This window comes from Neomonachus schauinslandi, chromosome 11 (assembly GCF_002201575.2).
Source record: "Neomonachus schauinslandi chromosome 11, ASM220157v2, whole genome shotgun sequence".
In the NCBI taxonomy this organism is placed as follows: domain Eukaryota; kingdom Metazoa; phylum Chordata; class Mammalia; order Carnivora; family Phocidae; genus Neomonachus; species Neomonachus schauinslandi.
This window is the reverse complement of record NC_058413.1, coordinates 3,330,136-3,350,953: the sequence shown is the minus strand read 5'-3', so window position 1 is coordinate 3,350,953 and position 20,818 is coordinate 3,330,136. Positions and strand designations below refer to the sequence as shown.

At 49.9% G+C, this 20,818-nt stretch overlaps 1 protein-coding gene across 2 annotated transcripts in view; it reads left to right on the top strand.

Moving 5' to 3' along the window:
- Positions 1-20,818, top strand: part of PPFIA1 (PTPRF interacting protein alpha 1) — a 91,505-nt gene that overhangs the window by 41,854 nt on the left and 28,833 nt on the right. The window contains exons 10-17 of one of the 2 annotated variants that reach the window (XM_044919746.1): positions 643-717; positions 1,093-1,176; positions 3,910-4,041; positions 5,363-5,425; positions 12,934-13,013; positions 15,936-16,071; positions 18,257-18,480; positions 19,206-19,437. In XM_044919746.1, coding sequence (XP_044775681.1) covers positions 643-717; positions 1,093-1,176; positions 3,910-4,041; positions 5,363-5,425; positions 12,934-13,013; positions 15,936-16,071; positions 18,257-18,480; positions 19,206-19,437 — 1,026 coding nt within the window. The remainder of the gene's footprint in view (positions 1-642; positions 718-1,092; positions 1,177-3,909; positions 4,042-5,362; positions 5,426-12,933; positions 13,014-15,935; positions 16,072-18,256; positions 18,481-19,205; positions 19,438-20,818) is intronic. The other variant, XM_021685600.1, reaches the window with a different exon arrangement.

The window sequence follows — 20,818 nt, the reverse complement described above, 5'->3', positions numbered from 1 at the left end:
GGTGCCTGGCTTGCTCAGCCAGTGGAGCGTGCGACTCTCGATCTCACCATTGTGAGGTGAAGCCCCACGTTGGGTGTAGAGATTACTTAAAAAAAAAAAAAAAAAAAAAAGAATTTTCCCAGAAATAGGAAAGTTCTATTCTCTTTTAAAGATAAAGTAAATTTATAATAAACGAATTTTTGAGTAATTCATTCATGGGTTCGACGAATAGGGGCTGGGCATGTGTGAGACACAGCCCTGCCATCCCAGTCCTCACATCTGCGGGGGTCGCCAGCAGGCAAGGACGCAGTGTCAAGCTGCGATGTGGTAGGTGCTGGGGTTGGGGGGTCCACGTGGGAAGAGGAAGCAGACAGTCCGTCCTTCCGGGGCCCAGGGAGCCTGTAGGAGCGCGCCCTTCGGTACTTCCATCTCACCTGGCTCCAGTTTGCTGAGGGCCCGGGTGAGAAGGGGGCAGGACAGGCCCAGGTGCTGTTCTTGACAGGTGATGTCGGTCGGTCACACGGCATCTGGCACTCACCAGACCGTTCCTGAGAGCGAGGTCATTGCTAACAGCTGTAACAGCCTCTCCTTGGTGATCTGCGTGTAAAGTCTCCATTTCTTTTCTCCCCCTGTCATCTCTCCTGTCCCTGGTCGGCCTTGTAGTCTGATCTTTTGTCTCCTGGAAACTCTGCTGCTAAGGAAGCTAAACTGTTCGAACTCACTTCCCAGCTTAGGAAGGTAGCATGTGTGCATTGCTCTGTGGTGCTTGCTGCTTCCTGCTGTTCATGCTGACTGAGCACAGGCCGTCTGAGGGTGGGGAGAAAGCCCCACCTCTGGAGACGGGGCCGGGCTGGGGAGAAGCCCCTCTCCTCTGGCAGAGTCCGTCACCAGCACCGGCCGGGCCTCGGTCACCGGCGTGGGGAGGCCGGCTGCTTCACACTGTGACGCCTGAGCCCGCACAGGGTGTGTTCCCGGCGGGAGGAGAGGATGTCCACGCCAGCCGGTGGGAGAGCCCGCATAGAGCATGTGGTGCTTGTGGCTACCGCGGTCGCGCATAGCATGCTGGCACTGACGGGGGGCCGCCCGCCGAGCTGACGGTGTTTCTGCCCACAGGCCGAGGAGAGGCACGGCAACATCGAGGAGAGGCTCCGCCAGATGGAGGCGCAGTTGGAGGAGAAGAACCAGGAACTGCAGCGGGTACGTGTCCGAGCAGAAAGACTGCACGCCGCGCACTGCTTGAGCACAGGGCTCAGGTAGGGGGAGGCGGTGCCTCGTTCCCCGCCTCTCCCCACCCAGATGCTGGTCCCCTTCTCGATTCCGTTAGGTGCAGCGTTAGGGGCCTCCTCCGCGAGCTTTCTGCTGGTGGGGGCACCCACCACATGAACAGTGTTATGTCAGCATTGGTGGCGGGGGAAGAGAGCGGTGCCCCCTGGGCAGCGCTGCCAGGGTGCGGGGACCCCACGTCCCGCTGCTCTGACGAGCTTGTCAGCGGAACTGCTCCACGTGCAGGTGGGATCTCACAGGTGCCCCTCAACCAAACTGGAGGTGCTGGCTGGGGGCCCCTGAAACTTAGGGGAAGGCGCGTCATCCTAGAGGATCAGTCTGCTCGGCTAGGACATGACATTGAGGTCCCGAATTCAGGTCACGGGCCTGACCTCCATCCTAAAATACTGAAGTATTGCTCCAGACATAAAGGCATAGGTCAGGACGGATATTCCTAAGAAGAGGAAACCCGAAATTGAGCTGTGATAGAGAGGAGGTTCATGTCCGTTGAGTCCCCGGAGAGTTTTTGCTGGAGGAGTTGCTCAAATGTCAGTGTGGACGAACCAGGAACAGACTGGGCCGTGGCCCCAGGCAGCTGGCACCTCGCCATAGGCTGTCAGTCAAGGCCATCAGGTTTTGTTTTCACCAGAAATATATGTGCTTGGCCACTGGTTGCCGAGGGTCCCACACGAGCTTCTGGGAAGTGAGGATTCTGACTCCCATCACAGGACTGCGTGTTGGTCAGCCCATGCCCCCTGTCACACACGCACACGCGTGCACACAGGCAGGCGCTCGCCTCTTAGAGAATTAGACTTTGGCTGTTTCGGGGGTGCACTTCTTACTTTTCAAGACTGGATTGTCGTTTGAAAGGACAGGTGTTGAGATGGGGATTCTTTTATAACTAAGGCAATTCAAAGTAAACTTTTAAACTGTTTTGCTTTAAAAATACTCGAATGCTGATTCCTTCTTGTGGGGTGTGCTGGGTCGTTTCCAAATGATGGTAGTTGCTGTGGGCGAGGCGTGATTCTCTGTGCTCTCTTTCATCCTTGCAAGAAGACAGGTGCCAGCACCCATGTTTTGCAGATGAGGCCAGAGCACAGAGGATTTGACTCTCTTGCCCAGTCTGTGGTGCTTCCTTGTGGGCTCACTCCTCCTACGTGGGCAGTGCGGCTGGAGGGCCCATCTCTACCCCGTCCCCCCTGCCGTCCACCCGGGACAAGCCCCTGAGCCCTGTCCCCTGGCCCAGGTGATGCTCTCAGTGACCGTCCTAACCGCTGCCCTGAGTACTTCTTGTTCCCACGCCTCAGGTTTCGTCTTCCTTCCGGAGAGGGGGCAAACACAAGCTCTTTAAACCAGGAAATGGATGATGGTTTGATAAACACAGACCTATCAGCTTTGTTACTGCATTTTTAAATTCCTTGAGGCAATTAGTTGTAATCTTTGAATGTAAGTTTTCATTACAGAACATTCGGGTGATGTAAGAACATAAAGAAAAACAGGTGAAAGTCTCTGTTGCCACTGAATTTTTTCCAAAATTTTCTGAAATTTTGCTATGTAACTTGATTCATTACCCCCCCCCCCAAACCAGACCCAAGCTTCTGTTTATACACGGGAAAATTCCTCCCCCTTCCGGTGTGTAAATAAGCTGATCCCCTTAAAAATATGCTCGTTCCTGCATGTAAATCTGCCTTCCGAGTCATCTGAGAGTTAATAACTCGTGACATTCCCGCGGCCCCGTGAGTGCTTTGTTTAACAGAAATAGTGGGACCTTCTGATTAGTGATCTTGGGGACTTGTCCCTGCATTTCTCTGCCGATACATCGGTGCTGATGCACGAGCGGCCCAGGGATGGCAGTGGGAGAGGCCAGCCCGGGGTGGCACACAAGCGAGTCACACCATTGCTCTTTGGCACTTCGGAAATACTGATCATACCTTTTTTCTTTTGGAAAAAGTTTTAAATTTAAATTCAATTTAGTTAACAACATAGGGTATTACTAGTTTCAGAGGTAGAGTTCAGTGATTCGTTGGTTGCATGTAACACCCAGTGCTCATGACATCACGTGCCCTTAATGCCCGTCACCCAGTTACCCCAGCCCCCCACCGCCCTCCCCTCCAGCAGCCCTCAGTGTGTTTCCTAGAGTGAAGAGTCTCTTATGAAGAGTTTGTCTCCCTCTCTGATTTCGTTTTATTTTTCCCTCCTTTCCCCTATGTTCATCTGTTTTGTTTCTTAAATTCCACATGAGTGAAATCATATGGTGTATGTCTTTCTCTGACTGACTGACTTCCTTTAGCATAATACCGTCTATCTAGTTCTGTCCACGTCATTGCAAATGACAAGCTTTCATTCTTTTTGGTGGCTGAGTAATATTCCACACACACACGCACACACACACCCCGCATCTTCTTTATCCATTTATCTGTCACTGTTGGGAATGCAAACGGGTGCAGCCACTCTGGAAAATAGTATGAAAGTTCCTCAGAAAGTTAAAAATAGAGCTACCCTATAACCCAGCAATTGCACTACTGGGTATTTACCCCAAAAGCTATAAACATAGTGATTCAAAGGGGCACTTGCACCCCAATATTTATAGCAGCAATATCCACAATAGCTAAACTATTGATTATACCTTTTCTTGAAGTTTGTAAACTTTTGTTTCTTCTCTCTTAGGCAAGGCAGAGAGAAAAAATGAATGAAGAACATAACAAGCGTTTATCAGACACTGTTGACAAGCTTCTTTCTGAATCCAATGAGAGGCTTCAGCTTCATCTTAAGGAGAGAATGGCTGCTCTGGAAGACAAGGTGGGACATTGAGAACATGCCCCGGGGGGCTCCCAGCCTCCACAAAGAGAGTGTTCACACTCTGCTCCTGAGGAGTAATGCAGAACAGTGGGTGACAGACATTACAGAAAGTAGAAATTATTCTTTGACGTGGAAACAAGACAGACTGTTATCCACTCACTGAATTGACTTCCAGTGTCCTGTCCTCACTTGACATGTGTGTATTACTCTCAGTCTAGAGCAGAAGTCTGTAAACTGGGTCTGTAAAGGGCCCAAATTGTAAGTATCGTAGGCTTTTATTAATTGTGAATATGTGTAAAATAACCTCATGCTAGTCAATAATTATCACAAAAGTAGCCATAGACCGTAGGTGACAAGTGGGTGTGGCTGTGTGCCAGTGACCCTTGATTTCCAGCACTGGGCAGTGGCCGGATGTCACCTCCTTCACCAGCCCTGCACAAAACTGTGTTCATCCTTCAGCCGCGATGCTCTTGCTTCGGGGGCTAATTTCTGTCCCGCTTATGAAGATGACAGTGTAGGAGCCTAGTGTTATATAAGGGGTTTAATCAGCTGAAAACAGACATTCTCCTTTTCCATCTCCTGCCTTCTCTCTTTTCATCTGGTTTGGAAAAAGTCTGAGCCTGGGCTCTTACAGCTGTCATCTTGGAAATACCTGAGCTGTAACCGGAGTGAAGGAGTGTCCTAGAATCTATGTCAGAGAAGTTCTGATGGCAACAGTTGGATTCCGGCTTGATAAAATCTATTCTGGCTACAGCCATGTCCCTAAAGATGGGCCCAGAATCTTCCCTGAGATTGGCACTTGGAGTCATGCTCATTTCGGAGACACCAGTGATCACTGCTGATTACATGACACATTTGTTTTACGTAAAACCCATTATGAAATGCATAATTACCACGTAGGGTGGTTACCGCACTTCTCCTTGATCAGTGGGCCAGCCTTCATGTAGGAATGTCTTTATCTTAGATTTGAATTATACATTTGAAACTTACGTCAGGATTCCCAAGTAACTGATGAATTACAAAGCCTAAAATCTAGTACAAACTGGTTTAACTGATTAAAATAAGATTACTCCGTGAACTCGTCATTCTTACATTTAGAAAATAGATCGGTGAAGAAATTTTACACGGACTCATTGTTAAAGATTATGATGTCACTGTCCGCATTCGCTCTGTGGGTGTGTAGGCCTGCTCATTGGTGTGGTCCTGTGACCCATTACTTTTCTGTGGTACCGTATTATTTTACACAGAGGCGTGGCCATACTTGTATTACGTGGAACATTTTCAAGAACCAACAGTAAAGTACTGTCTATATGTTTTTCAGAATTCTCTATTGAGAGAAGTTGAAACTGCGAAGAAGCAGTTGGAAGAAGCGCAACATGATAAGGTACTTTCCTCTCTAAATCCTTTGGAGAGCCGCTGAGACATGAGTGGAGCAGAGTTCAGGGCTGCTACAGTGGCTGCAGATGTGCTCCAGGGGCCACAGTACCCCCGCGGCAGTCCGCTGCCATGAGCTTTCCAGCAGTCCTATGCGGGCATGGTTCAGGATTCGAGTCCTTTGTGGTTCGTTTGAAAGCGAACTGTTCCCGTAAACCTCTCATCTAGTGCAGTGCTGGCCAGCAGGAGGTTAACATGAGACACATGTGTCATCTAAAATATTCTCGAAGCTGCATTTACAACCGTAAAGAGAAGCTGGTGAAGTTAAAGTTTACTTAACCCGATACGTGCATCTGGCATGTGGCTACTGCGTGGGCCGCACGGCTAGTGAGCTACTGGGTGACCTAAGAGTTCTGTCGGTTTTGCTCACTGTTCTGCGTGGACAGAAGTGAGGCTGGGCTACAAATGCTCTGTGCAAGACAAAAACAAAACAGAGAAGTATGCACAGTAGAGCGTGAGCATCGTTCTCCCCACCACCCAAAAAGTTCTGCTTCTTGCTACAAAATTAGTAATTATTAATGGCTTGGTGTTTATCCTCTAAAAGCTGGCTATGACTGAGACCTAACAACTCTTTGTCCACTAGGGTTTATGCAGGTAATTTGGTGATTTGAGTGTTTATGTTATGTTGGGTGTACAGCACATGGACGCACGAGTCTGTACGTCACTCAGTGCTCACCACTGCGGTCACCTCCTATCCCCAAACAGCATCACTGTAGGATCACTGGCCGTGTGCCCTGGGCTGTACTCTCCATCCCCGTGACTTACTGATTGTGAACTGGAAGCTTATACGTCTTCACCTCTTCATCCCCTTCATCGATGCCACCCCCACCCCAGCCACATCCCCTCTGGCAACCACCAGTGTGTGCTCTGTGTTTAAGAGTCTGTTGATGCAGGAAAAAGATGGCGGAGGAGTAGGGGACCCTATTTCAACTGGTCCCCGGAATTGAGCTGGATAACTACCAGACCACTCTGAGCACCCATGAAACCAGCCTGAGATGTAAGAAGATCTGGATCTCTACAAACAGAATATCGCAGGCAGTTGGTTGTGAGGTACGAAGCGGAGAGCCGTGATCCTGTGGGCAGATATTGGAGGATAAACGGCGGCGGGAGGGTGCCTGGACGTGGGGATCCTACACCGCTGGTGAGTGACAGCCTCGCGCGCTGCGGAGGGGGCACAGACTCGCAGACCAGTAGCGTCGGGGAAAGGACTCTAGGGCAGCCCCCGGGGTGGAAAACCAGACCGGCGGGGTCGTGCGCACGTGAACTGCAGCCCCCCCGAACAGAAACCAGAGCGACAGTCGCGCGCACGCGAACTGCAGCCTCCGAGACGGAAACCCGGTGCGCCAGGGTCGCGCAGGGGAACTGCAACCCCCGGGGTGGAAACCCCAAGCGGCGGAGTCGCGCACACGTGAACTGGGAGCAGCTGGCAGTTTTAGAAGCACAAAGGGCAGAGACGCGCCCCGACCTGGAGGCAGGACTGGGAGCGCTGCGGAGGGGCGCACAACCCAGGATGCTGCAGTTTATAGCAGCACGGACAGAAATGGAGACAGTGTGGCCTAGAGAGCTCACTGAAGAACAGACTGAGGTCTCTCTGCTCTGAGGCAGAGGCTTGGAAACGGTCTCTTCTGCTCTGACTCGTGGAAGAGACGCGGAAAGCCGCCAGGGAAAGGCGCCGGAGAACAAAAGCCCCAGAGACTGATTCCCACTGAGCCCATCCCCTGCCACAGGGGCGCAGGGCGACTCCGCCCAAACAGGGTTGCCTGAGTAACAGCGTGGGAGACCCCTCCTGCAGAAGACAGGCTGGGAAAACAAGAGGTCAGCAACCCTAAGGTCCCAAGAAAACAGGTGCATCTTGCTTGGGTTCTGGTCAATAATTTGGACTCTATACATCCCCTCAAACACCCATCAACAGAATGACTAGGAGGAGGAGCCCCCAAAACAGAAAAGACTCAGAGATTATGACTTACGCTGCAGATTTACAAATGGATGCGGACATAACCAAGATGTCAGAGATGGAATTCAGGCTAGCAATTGTGAAGACAATGGCTAGAATGGAGAAATCAATTAATGGCAACATAGAGTTTTTAAGGGCAGAAATAAAAGGTGAATTGGCAGAACTTAAAAATGCTATCAATGAGATCCAATCCAATCTAGATAATCTAACAGCTAGGGTAACTGAGACAGAAGAGGGAATAAGTGATCTGGAAGACAGTATAATAGATAAGAGAGGAAAAGAGGAGGCCAGGGAAAAACAACTCAGAATCCATGAAAATAGAATCAGAGAAATAAGTGACACCATGAGGTGTTCCAATGTCAGAATAATTGGAATCCCGGAGGGAGTGGAGAGAGAGAGAGGGCTAGAAGATGTATTTGAGCAAATCGTACCTGAGAACTTCCCTAAATGGGGAATGAAACAAACATTCAAGTCCTAGAGGCAGAGAGGACCCCTCCTAAGATCAAGGAAAACAGGCCAACACCCTGGCATGTAGTAGTAAAACTTGCAAATCTTAGAACCAAGGAAACCATCTTAAGGGCAGTTAGGGGGAAGAGATTCCTTACGTGCAGAGGGAGGAACATCAGAATAACGTCAGACCTATCCACGGAGACCTGGCAAGCCAGAAAGGCCTGGCAAGACATATTCAGGGTACTAAATGAGAGGAACATGCAGCCAAGAATACTTTATCCGACAAGGCTTTCATTTAGAATGGATGGAGAGAGGCAGAGCTTCCACGACCGGCAGAAGTTGAAAGAATATGTGACCACTAAGCTGGCCCTGCAAGAAATATTAAGGGGGGTTCTATGAAAGGAGAAAGACCCCAAGAGTGATCTACAACAGAAATCCACAGGGACAATCTATAAAAACAACGTCTTCACAGGCAACATGATGACAATTCATATCTTTCGATAATCACTCTCAACGTGAATGGCCTAAACGCTCCCATAAAACGGCACAGGGTTGCAGATTGGGTAAAAAGACAGGACCCATCCATATGCTGTCTACAAGAGACTCATTTTGAACCTAAAGATACATCCAGACTGAAAGTGAAGGGATGGAGATCCATCTTCCATGCCAGCGGACCTCAAAAGAAAGCTGGGGTAGCAATTCTTATATCAGACAAATTAGATTTTAAACTAAAGTCTGTAATTAGAGACACAGAAGGACACTATATCATTCTTAAAGGGTCTATCCAACAAGAAGATCTAACAATTGTAAATATCTATGCCCCCAGCATGGAAGCAGCCATCTACATAAGCCAACTGTTAACCAAAATAGAGTCATATTGATAACAATACGTTAATTGTAGGAGACCTCAATACTCCACTCTCAGCAATGGACAGATCATCTAAGCAGAAAATCAACAAGGAAACAAGAGCTTTGAATGATACATTGGACCAGTTGGACCTCATAGATATTTACAGAACATTCCACCCTGAAACAACAGAATACTCATTCTTCTCGAGCACACATGGAACTTTCTCCAGAATAGACCATATACTGGGTCACAAATCAGGTCTCAACCAATACCAAAAGATTGCGATTATTCCCTGCATATTCTCAGACCACAATGCTCTAAAACTGGAACTCAATCACAAGAAAAAATTTGGCAGAAATTCAAACACTTGGAAGCTAAAGACCGCTCTGCTCAAGAATGTTTGGGTCAACCAAGAAATCAAAGAAGAACTTAAACAATTCATGGAAATCAATGAGAACGAAAACACATGGGTCTAAAACCTATGGGATACTGCAAAGGCAGTCGGTCCTAAGGGGGAAATACATAGCCATCCAAGCCTCACTCAAAAAAACAGAAAAATCCCAAATTCACCAACTAACTCTACACCTTAAAAAACAAACGACACCTAAGCCACGCATTAGAAGAGAAATAATTAAAATTAGAGCAGAAGTCAATGAATTAGAAACCAGAAACACAATAGATCAGATCAACGAAACTAGAAGTTGGTTCTTTGAAAGAATTAATAAGATCAATAAACCACTGGCCAGACTTACCCAAAAGAAGAGAGAAAGGACCCAAATTAATAAAATTATGAATGAAAGGGGAGAGATCACGACTAACACCAAGGAAATAGAAATAATTATTAGAAATTATTATCAACAACTATATGCCAATAAGCTGAGCAATCTGGATGAAATGGAGGCCTTCCTGGAAACCTATAAGCTGCCAAGACTGAAACAGGAAGAAATTGACAACCTGAATAGGCCAATAACCAGTAACGAGATTGAAGCAGTGATCAAAAACCTCCCAAAAAACAAGAGTCCGGGGCCTGATGGATTCCCTGGGGAATTCTACCAAACATTCAAAGAAGAAAGAATACCTATTCTACTGAAGCTGTTTCAAAAAATAGAAGCAGAAGGAAAACTTCCAAACTCATTCTATGAGGCCAGCATTACCTTAATCCCCAAACCAGGCAAAGACCCCATCAAAAAGGAGAATTTCAGACTGATATCCCTGATGAATATGGATTCCAAAATCCTCAACAAAATCCTAGCTAATAGGATCCAACAATACATTAAAAGGATCATCCACCACGACCAAGTGGGATTTATCCCCGGATGCAAGGGTGGTTCAACATTCGCAAATCAATCAATGTGATAGAACACATTAATAAGAGGAGGGAGAAGAACCATATGGTCCTCTCAATTGATGCAGTAAAAGCATTTGACAAAATACAACATCCTTTCCTGATTAAAACTCTCCAGAGTATAGGGATAGAGGGAACATTCCTCAAGTTCATAAAATCCATCTATGAAAAACCCACAGCGAATATCATCCTCAATGGGGAAAAGCTGAGAGCCTTTCCCTTAAGATCAGGAACACGTCAAGGGTGCCCACTCTCACCACTGTTGTTCAACATAGTACTAGAAGTCCTAGCAACAGCAATCAGACAACAAAAAGAAATAAAAAGTATTCAGATTGGCAAAGAAGAAGTCAAACTCTCTTTTTTCGCAGACGACATGATACTTTATGTGGAAAACCCAAAAGACTCCACCCCCAAATGACTAGAACTCATCCAGCAATTCAGTAATGTGGCAGGATACAAAATCAATGCACAGAAATCAGTTGCTTTCTTTTTTTTTTTTTTTTAAAGATTTTATTTATTTATTTGAAAGAGAGAGAGCACATGAGAGGGGGGAGGGTCAGAGGGAGAAGCAGATTCCCCGCCGAGCAGGGAGCCTGACGCGGGACTGGATCCCGGGACTCCAGGATCATGACCTGAGCTGAAGGCAGTCGCTTAACCAACTGAGCCACCCAGGCGCCCCAGAAATCAGTTGCTTTCTTATACACTAACAACGCAACTCTAGAAAGATAAATTAAAGAAACGATTCCATTTACAATAGCACCAAAAACCATAAGATACCTCGGAATAAACCTAACCAAAGAGGTAAAGGATCTATACTCTAGGAACTACAAAACACTCATGAAAGAAATTGAAGAAGACACAAAAAGATGGAAAAATATTCCATGTTCATGGATCGGAAGAATAAACATTGTTAAAATGTCTATGCTAGGGGCGCCTGGGTGGCTCAGTCGGTTGGGCGGCTGCCTTCAGCTCAGGTCATGGTCCCTTGGTCCTGGGATTGAGCCCTGCATCCGGCTCCCTGCTCGGTGGAGAGCCTGCTTCTCCCTCTCTCTCTGCCTGCCTCTCTGCCTACTTGTGCTTTCTCTCTCTGTGTCAAATAAATAAATAAAATCTTTAAAAAAAAAAAAATGTCTATGCTACCCAGAGCAATCTATACCTTCAATGCCATCCCGATCAAAATTCCAATGACATTTTTCAAAGTGCTGGAACAAACAATCCTAAAATTTGTATGGAATCAGAAAAGACCCCGAATCGCCAAGGAGATGTTGAAAAAGAAAAACAAAGCTGGGCCATCACGTTGCCCGATTTCAAGCTATATTACAAATCAGTGATCACCAAGACAGCATGGTACTGGCACAAAAACAGAGATACAGACCAGTGGAACAGAATAGAGAACCCAGATATGGACCCTCAACTCTATGGTCAAATAATCTTTGACAAAGCAGGAAAAAACATGCAATGGAAAAAAGACAGTCTCTTCAATAAATGGTGCTGGGAAAATTGGACAGCCACATGCAGAAGAATGAAACTCGACCATTCTCTAACACCACTCACAAAGATAAACTCAAAGTGGATGAAAGACCTCAATGTGAGACAGGAATCCATCCAAATCCCAGAGGAGAACATAGGCAGTAACCTCTTTGACATCGCCCACAGCAACTTCTTTCAAGATACATCTCCAAAAGCTAGTGAAACAAAAGCAAAAATGAACTTTTGGGACTTCATCAAGATGAAAAGCTTCTGCACAGCAAAGGAAACAGTCAACAAAACAAAGAGGCAACCCACAGAATGGGAGAAGATATTTGCAAATGACACTACAGATAAAGGGCTGGTATCCAAAATCTATAAAGAACTTCTCAAACTCCACACCCAAAAAACAATCAAGTCAAAAAGTGGGCAGAAGAGATGAACAGACACTTCTCTGAAGAAGACATACAAATGGCTAACAGACACATGAAAAAATGTTCATCATCATTAGCCATCAGGGAAATCCAAATCAAAACCACACTGAGATACCACCTTACACCAGTTAGAATGGCCAAAATGGACAGGGAAAGAAACAACAAATGTTGGAGAGGTTGTGGAGAAAGGGGAACCCTCTTACACTGTTGGTGGGAATGCAAGTTGGTACAGCCACTTTGGAAAACAGTGTGGAGGTTCCTCAAAAATTTAAAAATAGAGCTACCCTATGACCCAGCAATTGCACTCCTGGGTATTTACCCCAAAGACACAGATGTAGTGAAAAGAAGGGCCACATGCACCCCAATGTTCATAGCAGCAGTGTCCGCAATAGCCAGACTGTGGAAAGAGCCGAGATGCCCTTCAACAGATGAATGGATGAAGAAGATGTGGTCCATATATACAATGGAATATTACTCAGCCATCAGAAAAGATGAATACCCAACTTTTACATCAACATGGATGGGACTGGAGGAGATTATGCTAAGCGAAATAAGTCAAGCAGAGAAAGTCAATTATCATATGGTTTCACTTATTTGTGGAACATAAGGAATAACATGGAGGACATTAGGAGAAGGAAGGGAAAAATGGGGGGGGGGAATCGGAGGGAGAGATGAACCATGAGAGACTATGGACCTGAGAAACAAACAGGGCTCTAGTGGGGAGGGGGGAATTGGTTAGCCCGGTGATGGGTATTAAGGAGGGCACGTACTGCATGGAGCACTGGGTGTTATACGAAAACAATGGATCGTGGATCACTACATCAAAAACTAATGATGTAACGTATGGTGACTAACATAATATAATAAAATTAAAAACTACAAAAAAAAGTCTGTTGATGCAGATCATTTTGAATCCTGAAAGAGATGGCTACAGTGGATGTCCTTTGCTCTTTTGTAGGATCAGCTTGTCCTAAATGTGGAAGCACTGAGAGCTGAATTAGACCAGACAAGACTGAGAGGCGCGCCCCTTCATCACGGGTATGACATGTACCAGTTCACGGAGATGTTCCAGATGAGGCCGAGGGCCGCTTCCCTTTGCCGTGCGTATGACCCGAACCAGCCCACAAATACAGACTAGATGAACCGTGGGCCTGACCTGAACCAGTTCACACATACCTGTTTTAGCACTTGTGTGTGCCCGTTAAGAGTGTGCCTTTGGTCATATGGAGCTGGTAGCTAGCTTAGTGGCAGGCAAGAGGGAAAGGTTAGGTTTGGGCACCTAGGGGGACTGGGAGTCCTGTCATCGACCAAGCTCACAGCTGCGGGCGGAGGTTTGGAAGGTAGGGGATGATTAGTTCCTGTGTGGGCAGGTGAATTTGCAGGCCCCCGGAGTGTGGCGCTGCTGGTGTGGGGCCAGGGGAACGGAGCCCAGCCTGTCAGATGAGGGCCCTCTGCACCTGGGCGCGGTAGGCCCCTCCACAAGGTCGCTGAAGTCACCAAGGGAGCGGCTGCACAGCCAGAATTGTGGGGATGCCTTGACATTCGTGGTCTTGGCATAGCGCTTGTAGTTTTCTACATTTTTTAAGGGACTGAAGGAGAATGATGTGTAGTCGCCTTAACCTATTGGGACAGCTCAGAGTTGGCGGCTGTGGGAGCAGGTCACCCAGCCCGTGGGCCTAGCAGGTTGCCCTGCATCCTACAGGTAGTGCAAGTGCCGTGAAGGTGCTGAAAGGTTTGTTTGCCCCGTTGTAGGACGTAGTCATCACGTGAGAGTCACCCTTGAATGAGAGCTGCTGGAGTAGCTGATGGGCCCTCCCTAGTCTGCAGGAAGCCGGCTCCTGCTCGGATCGCAGGCGTACTCAGGCTGCGCAGCTGTTTCTGCGATTGCAGACGTGGGCTCTCCGGAAGGTCGAGGGTATCTTGCGGCTGTCTCCGTTGAGCCTGTATGTAGGAAGGAGAAGGACGCATCAGGGAAGGCAGAGTCACAGAGAGGCAGAGCTGTGTCCCTGTCTGTGGAACCACCGGAGGGAGAGCTTGGAGGAGCGCGAGTGTGTGTCCAGAGAGGGAGGTGTGCAGGATCAGGGCACAGAGCACGTTTGCTGATAGAGAGCCTCGCTGGTGAGAGGCCAGGGTCTTGAGTGTCGCTGCTCAAGGGCTTGCAGATATGTGTGTGAGGAGGCCCGAGGGAGCAAACAGAGGAGGACGAGGTGGACACAGCACCCACCACTCTTGCAGAAGTTGGAGTCCTGATGGGAAGGGGTCGTGCGGGAACCTGAGGGGTGGCACCGTGGGATGGTGTGACGACAGAGAGGTCTGCGCGTATCTGCCTGTCCTGTGTGTGCTAGCAAACGTGAAGGATAGAGGGGCAGAGGGAGCGGCCACGGTCACGGGCGGCTGTGTGGTCCGAAGACCGTGGGCAGGAGGCTGATGGAGGAAGGGGTGTGTTCCAAGCAGTCTCATGTAGAGGTCTCACCCCTGGTGGCAGATGAGAGGCTTGTAGGAGCTGAGACGGAAGAAGTGTCGCGGTAAGCACGGGCGGGCCATGGGGTCAGGACTGGAAAGATGGCTGGCGGCTGGCAAGCCCGGCCCCCCTGGTCTTGTTGGCGTGACCTTCACCAGCAGGAAGATACAGTCTAGGTTGCAGAGACAGGCTTCCACACACAGATGGGGCCGATGGGACAGAGCTTGGGGACACGACCGGATGCAGGGTGGCGAGCTCGGGAGGAAGTGAGCCCTGGAAAGGGGTCAGAATTCAGTGACACTCGTGACCTTCGGAGGATCTGCGAACCACCCCACATCACACTCGGGCGGTTTTGTGCGTGTAGCTCCCACCAATTTTGCGATGTGCCGTGGCCCCAAAGCGGCCGTGCTTGAACTCCTGCTGAGCGCGGGCGGGCGGCTTCAGGAAGCAGGGACTAGAGGAGGGGAAGGGAGGCTGTGGCCAGCAGCACCATCTGGCACACTGGACGAAGACGTTCCTTTAAAAGCCACAGGGAGGTGTGTGGAGTGCAGGTGGAGGAGGCAGCCTGTCGGAGCGGCCCTGTCTGCGGACCACATGGGGAGGCACCAGGGGTCCCCTCTTGAATTGACCTTAATCAGATGAGTGGGTCCTGTCGCCCAGGATCTTAAGGATTTCTGAAAACGAAGGCAGTCGCTCCTCTTTCCCAGGGAGCAAGGAGCCACTGGACTCCGTGCCGGGGTCAGGGCGCAGGGGGTGAGGCCGAGGCCGGGCGTGCGGGCTGGCAGCTGCCGCCCTCCTTCACTTCTGCTGACCAGTTCTTGTCCAGAGCCTTTCCTGAGGGGAGCCGCTAACGGCCCGCTTCAGCATCTCCCTCCTAGGTGCCCAGGGCTCCATCTGCCTTCCCTTGGACTTCTCCAGCCGAGGGAGTGGGTTGTCTGTCAGTCTAACTGCACACAGGTCTGTGCTTTTGACCTGGAAACACCAGGTGTGCTGCCAAACACAGTTCACATAAGCTGTGAGTTGGGGTTCAGAAGGTTTCTGCCGCCGGTGCCCTCAAAGCGCCTGTCAGTGGCAGGTGTAGGGATCCCTGTGGTCGCTAGGCCTCGCACCGTGAGACGCTGGCAGTTGAAGGCCAGCATGATGGGTCGGTGCGCTTCCTGGGAGAGAAGGGGGCGCGGAGATGCAGGACAGCGGGCCTAGGGCTGGGTTCTGAGCTGGAGAGCACGTCCACCCTCTGGCTCCCAGACAGCTGGGCCGTGGCGCGCTCACCTGCCTGTGCAGGGCATCTGCCCTGCTTTTCCTGGGTGTCCAGGTGTTGGACCTGCTGGGACGGAGACACTCTCCACAGAGCGTGGGCAGTGGGCTATAGGAGCAAGGGGAACAGATGCCCTCCTTGGAGACCTTTTTCTGTGAAATCCAAACGGACAGGTTCTGGCTTGGCTGACAAAGCTCACAGTCATTTTTCTTCCAGTAATGACCTTTTTTTTCCCGTGTTTCAGCCGACCGCACTTGGGCAGTGTCCCTGATTTCCGGTTCCCTGTGGCAGACGGCCCCATGGACTCCTACAGCAGCAGCGCGGTGTTGCGGCGTCCCCAGAAGGGCCGTCTGGCCGCTCTGCGAGATGAGCCTTCCAAGGCAAGGGCCTCCGTCCCCAGTGGGCTCTCGGGCCCCCCCACCTCCGTGAAAGTCACCTACCTTGTCCCCTGGCTTGGAGGCTGTTCTGGAGTCACACTGCCGATAGGTCACTTTCTCTCTCTCCTCACCCCATTCTTTTTTTGCGGGCTAAGAATCTACTTTTAGGGCTTTCTTTCTTTCTTTTTTAAAGAGTAGAAATGTGGATAAAGCATGACTTACGGTTAAGCATGGCACAGTGCTAATTAGTACTGTTTTGAGATATTAAGAGTAAACACGTGTTCATCCTTAAGCAAAAAGAATTCACATTTGGAAGTTTACATTCATGCTTTTGTCTGGTCAGCAGCATGTGTCTTTATAGACGTGTCTGTGTTTTGAGCGCCCGTCCTCATTGAACGACTTTGGGCCAGGCGTCACGGTAGCCCCGGGGCTGCAGCGGTAAGGACAGACGAGAGGCCGGGCCGTCTGTGTGCACAGCCTCTGCGTGCAGCGAGGGGAGGCCAGGCAAGGGAAAGTCAGATGCGTACATCTATCAGTTACCTGCTGCTGTTTAACAACTTGCTGTGAAGCTTAGTGGCTTAGAACGAATAGTCAGTAGTTCACAGTGTCTGTGAACTTAGGAGGGTTTAGCAGGGTGTTTCTGGCTCAGGGTCTCCTGAGGTTGTACCACCGGAAGGCCCACCTGGGGTTGGAGGGTGCGCTTTCAGCTCCCTTGCGTGGCTGTGGTGGGAGCCCTCAGGTCCTCGCCACGGGACCTCTCCACAACAGGAAGTCTGTCTCCTGAGGTGAGGAAGACCACAGGGTCGTGGAGGCTAGCATGGGGCCTCGGCCCAGCACACAGGTCGGCGGGCCCATCAGACACCCGGGGGGACATGTCGGGTGGGCAGTTGGATACTCCAGTCTGGGCCTGAGGAGGCCTTGACTGGAGAGAAGGATTGAGGCCAGGACATGCCTGTGGCATCTAGAGGCACAGGCAAGATAAAGTCACCAAGTGGGCGCCTGTGGATAGACCCAAGGTCCAAGGATAGCACTCCGGGCGCTCCCCAGTGCGCAAGTGGAGACGGAGCAGTGAACCCAGTGCGCAAGGTGCTCAGGGGAAGGGAGAGCGGCAGGCCCGGTCCCACCGCCGGGCCGGGCAGCGTGGAGGTCAGGGGCAGTGGTGGACTAGTAACATGGGGCTCGCTGGCGAGCTGGGACTAGTTCTGGGGGAGCCCGCTTGCGATAAGCTCCAGTGTCTGGAGGCGAGGATGCGTGGACGGAATAAGGCCAGTGTTCTGGAGAGCGAGTGTTCTGGTTGGGAGCAGAGACACAACGGTAGCTGGAAGCAGCCCTGGGGTAAAAGTTCAGTGGTTTCTGTTTTCGTTTGGAGGGAGAAGGGAGAAAACATTTTTAGGCTGATGTGAATGAACTGGTAGAAAGTTGATTATCCAGAGAGAGGGCAGAATGATGTCCTTGGGTACGTGAGGGCCGGGCCTTGTGCCTACAGGTGGGGCTGTCCCCGGGGATGGGGGGCAGCGCCCCGCTGAGAGTGAGGAGGGGCATGGCAGGTGTGGAGGGAGGGGGGCAGGAAAGCCCCAGGAGAGCCTCTGCTCGCACCCCCGCACAGTGCTGTGTGCGGTCGGTCCTGTGTGTGGTGCCTGCAAGCACCTGCTTGTTCGGACCGGGGGGTTTGGGCTCAGTGTGTCGGCGCCTCTGCCGCCTGAGGGCACGTGCTGCATCCTCACCACTCAGCCTCAGGAAGGGAGGGCGGGAGCCTCGGGCAGCTCCAGGTCCCCCGCGTTGGGACACCGGTGAGACATGAGGGCCACTGAGGCGCGCCCAGCCCCCGGGGATTTCATGGGTTTTTTACTTCCCATGAGAGTGGCTGACTGGCACCGAGATCCTGTTTTAATTTTCAGATTCTGTTTCTGAGCTGGTCGTCCCACCACGTGAATGACGTCACAGAAATGCGTCCACCGCGGGCGTGAGCCTTGCAGGCAGTCTAGGCGATAGGCCGCCCCCCTCGCCCTTCGCCTCAGATACTGCTTGTTGCCCCGCAGATGTCAGCAGCTCGGAGGGACAGCCGTTCCCCATTTCTTGGGGGCTCCCGTTTGGAAACTTCCAGAGTTTCGGATAGATTTCTTTGAAGTTTCTGTAACTGCTGTTGTTACTCTCCGTCTTGGCTGAGATTCAGTTTCCTTATTTATAGGTACAGACTCTGAATGAACAGGATTGGGAACGTGCCCAGCAAGCTAGTGTGCTGGCAAATGTGGCACACGCGTTTGAGAGCGATGTCGACGTGTCTGATGGCGAAGACGACAGGGACGCTCTCTTCAGTTCGGCCACTCTGCTGTCGCCCAGTGGGCAGGCCGATGCCCAGACGCTGGCCATGATGCTTCAGGAACAGCTGGATGCCATCAACAAAGAGATCAGGTACAGACGAGCGTGTCTGGGGAGTGGATTCACACTCAGAAAGTCTGGAACAAATACTGTGAACGCTCTCTCAGTGTCCCGCGATAATAAAACTACTTCCGTTCTGTTGTAAGAATTAAGTTTCAAGATTGCCCTCGATTATAACAGTTAACCAGGGGAGAAGAGTGTTCACCTCGAGTTCCAAATTAGCAGACAATGGTTGATGTGAATCCAGAAACTCAGAGGAGGCTGGCTGAAAATTCCATCAAATAAGACTTTAGTTTGAATTCAGCCTTAAAAAAAATCACTCCACCTTTTCATCTGATCTAGACACCTAAGTGTTTGGGAATTCCCAGTTGCATCATGGATTGGTTCTTCAATTATGTCAGGGTTCCCGATTTCCAGTTGAAGAATTTGATCTATAAACATGCAGCTTTGCTCTAAGAATTGTAAGATTCACATAGCCCATTGTTCAGGAAGAGAGTTGCCAGCAGGCCCTCATCAGAATTTCAGTGTGCATAAGTAAAATCAGACGTAAATGATGGGAAGCAACTTTGTAGGACTCAGTGGAAGGTTTACTTCGTGGTGTTCTAAAATCGAGTCTACTAAGAAGGTAAGTTAGCGTTGGTGCGAGTGTTTCTGGAGTCTGTTGATGGGAATATGGTCGAAGCAAGCAGAGATTTGTTGGGCAAATGCAGTCATGTGTTTGCTGGTGGAACCAGGCTGACTGTGCACTTTTGTTCTAGGCTGATACAAGAAGAGAAGGAGAGCACGGAGCAGCGGGCAGAGGAGATTGAGAGCCGAGTGGGCAGCGGCACTTTAGAGAGCCCGGGTCGGTTCAGATCGGTGGGCACCGCCCCCCCACATCCCACGTCCACGCTCACAGGCCCCTCCCCTCCGCACAGCGGGCGCTCCACCCCGCGAAGGGGCCCGCACAGCCCCGCCAGGGAGGTGGACAGACTGGGGGTCATGACTCTAGTGAGTATTTGCCAACTCTTCTGGCTGATGCACTCCCCACCCCAGCCCCTGACTTCTGTCTCAGACTCGACAGATACGCTTTGGTCTGGTTTTTTACCCAGAAAGAAATCAGGTTCATTTGTTACGCTCAAAGGTTCAAGGTTTTTTGTTTTTTTTTTTTTAAAGATTTTATTTATTTATTTGGCAGAGAGAGACACAGCGAAAAAGAGAACACAAGCAGGGGGAGAGGGAGAGGGAGAAGCAGGCTTCCCGCCAAGCAGGGAGCCCGATGCGGGGCTCGATCCCAGGACCCCGGGATCATGACCTGAGCCGAAGGCAGACGCTTAATGACTGAGCCACCCAGGCGCCCCAGGTTCAAGATATTTTATGAACATGCAACCTTCTGATCTGGAGTCAGACGCGCTACCGTTGCGCCACGAGGCCTTCCGGTTCAAGATATTTTAAACTGGCTAGTGTTTAATCATTCAGCAATAGCACAGGGACAAGTTAATTGTATTGTTTGGTTGACTGGTGTAGCATGTCATCATGAACTCATCAGAGTTTTTATTTGTGTAACCGTGGGCCCGTGCAGCTCGAGGGGGAATATTCTTCTAGGAATAGATGGTTTCATAAAAGTCAACGCAGATAGTCTTCGTAGTGTGTAGAAAACTTACAGAGGGAGTCACTGCTGTCCTCTGCATTAGAGATGCCTAACTGGAGGGTACAGGACGCACAGTCAAAAAAATAAAGCTTAAATTGGTTCTCTTGATGATGCGCTCGACCGCATGCTTGACACCAGCTGTGTGTGTGAGGCCAGGACGGCCCCAGCGCAAGCCGCACGCCTGCACGGCTTCCTGCAGAGGCCTGGGCTGTCCTCGCTCGTCAGGGTCTGGAAATGCAGTGACCCTACGGTTTTCCGTGACAAGTGTGCAGCTCTAGAGAATGTTTTATAACTTCCCTGTGTGTGTAGCTTAGGTTTTATGAGCACGTTGGCTTCCCACACAAACTCATGTTTTCAGCATTCTGCTTTTCAACTGCACTTCTGTCTGTCAGGATCTTTCCTGTCCATTCTTGTTTTTAGCCGTATTGGTTGCCAGCATGTAATTAAATCAGCCACGAATCACTGTAGCGGCATCTGGAGCGGTAGCGAGTCGGTTTTGTGGTATTCCGACGTGCTATTTTTATAATTCACATCATTAGCTAATTAACTAATATTTTCAACTGTTTGATGGTTTTGTGCTTTCATGCTTCCTTCCAGAGAGTTTGTAAGAGTAGTTATAAAGAATAGTTGTGTTTATTTTTTCTCCCGTTTTTGTGATTCTGTGTATGCTGGCCGACAGTGTATCTGCTTCTGTGGCTGGTTTCGGTGTCCTGTCTCATCCTTTGGTTTCTCACTGTGAGT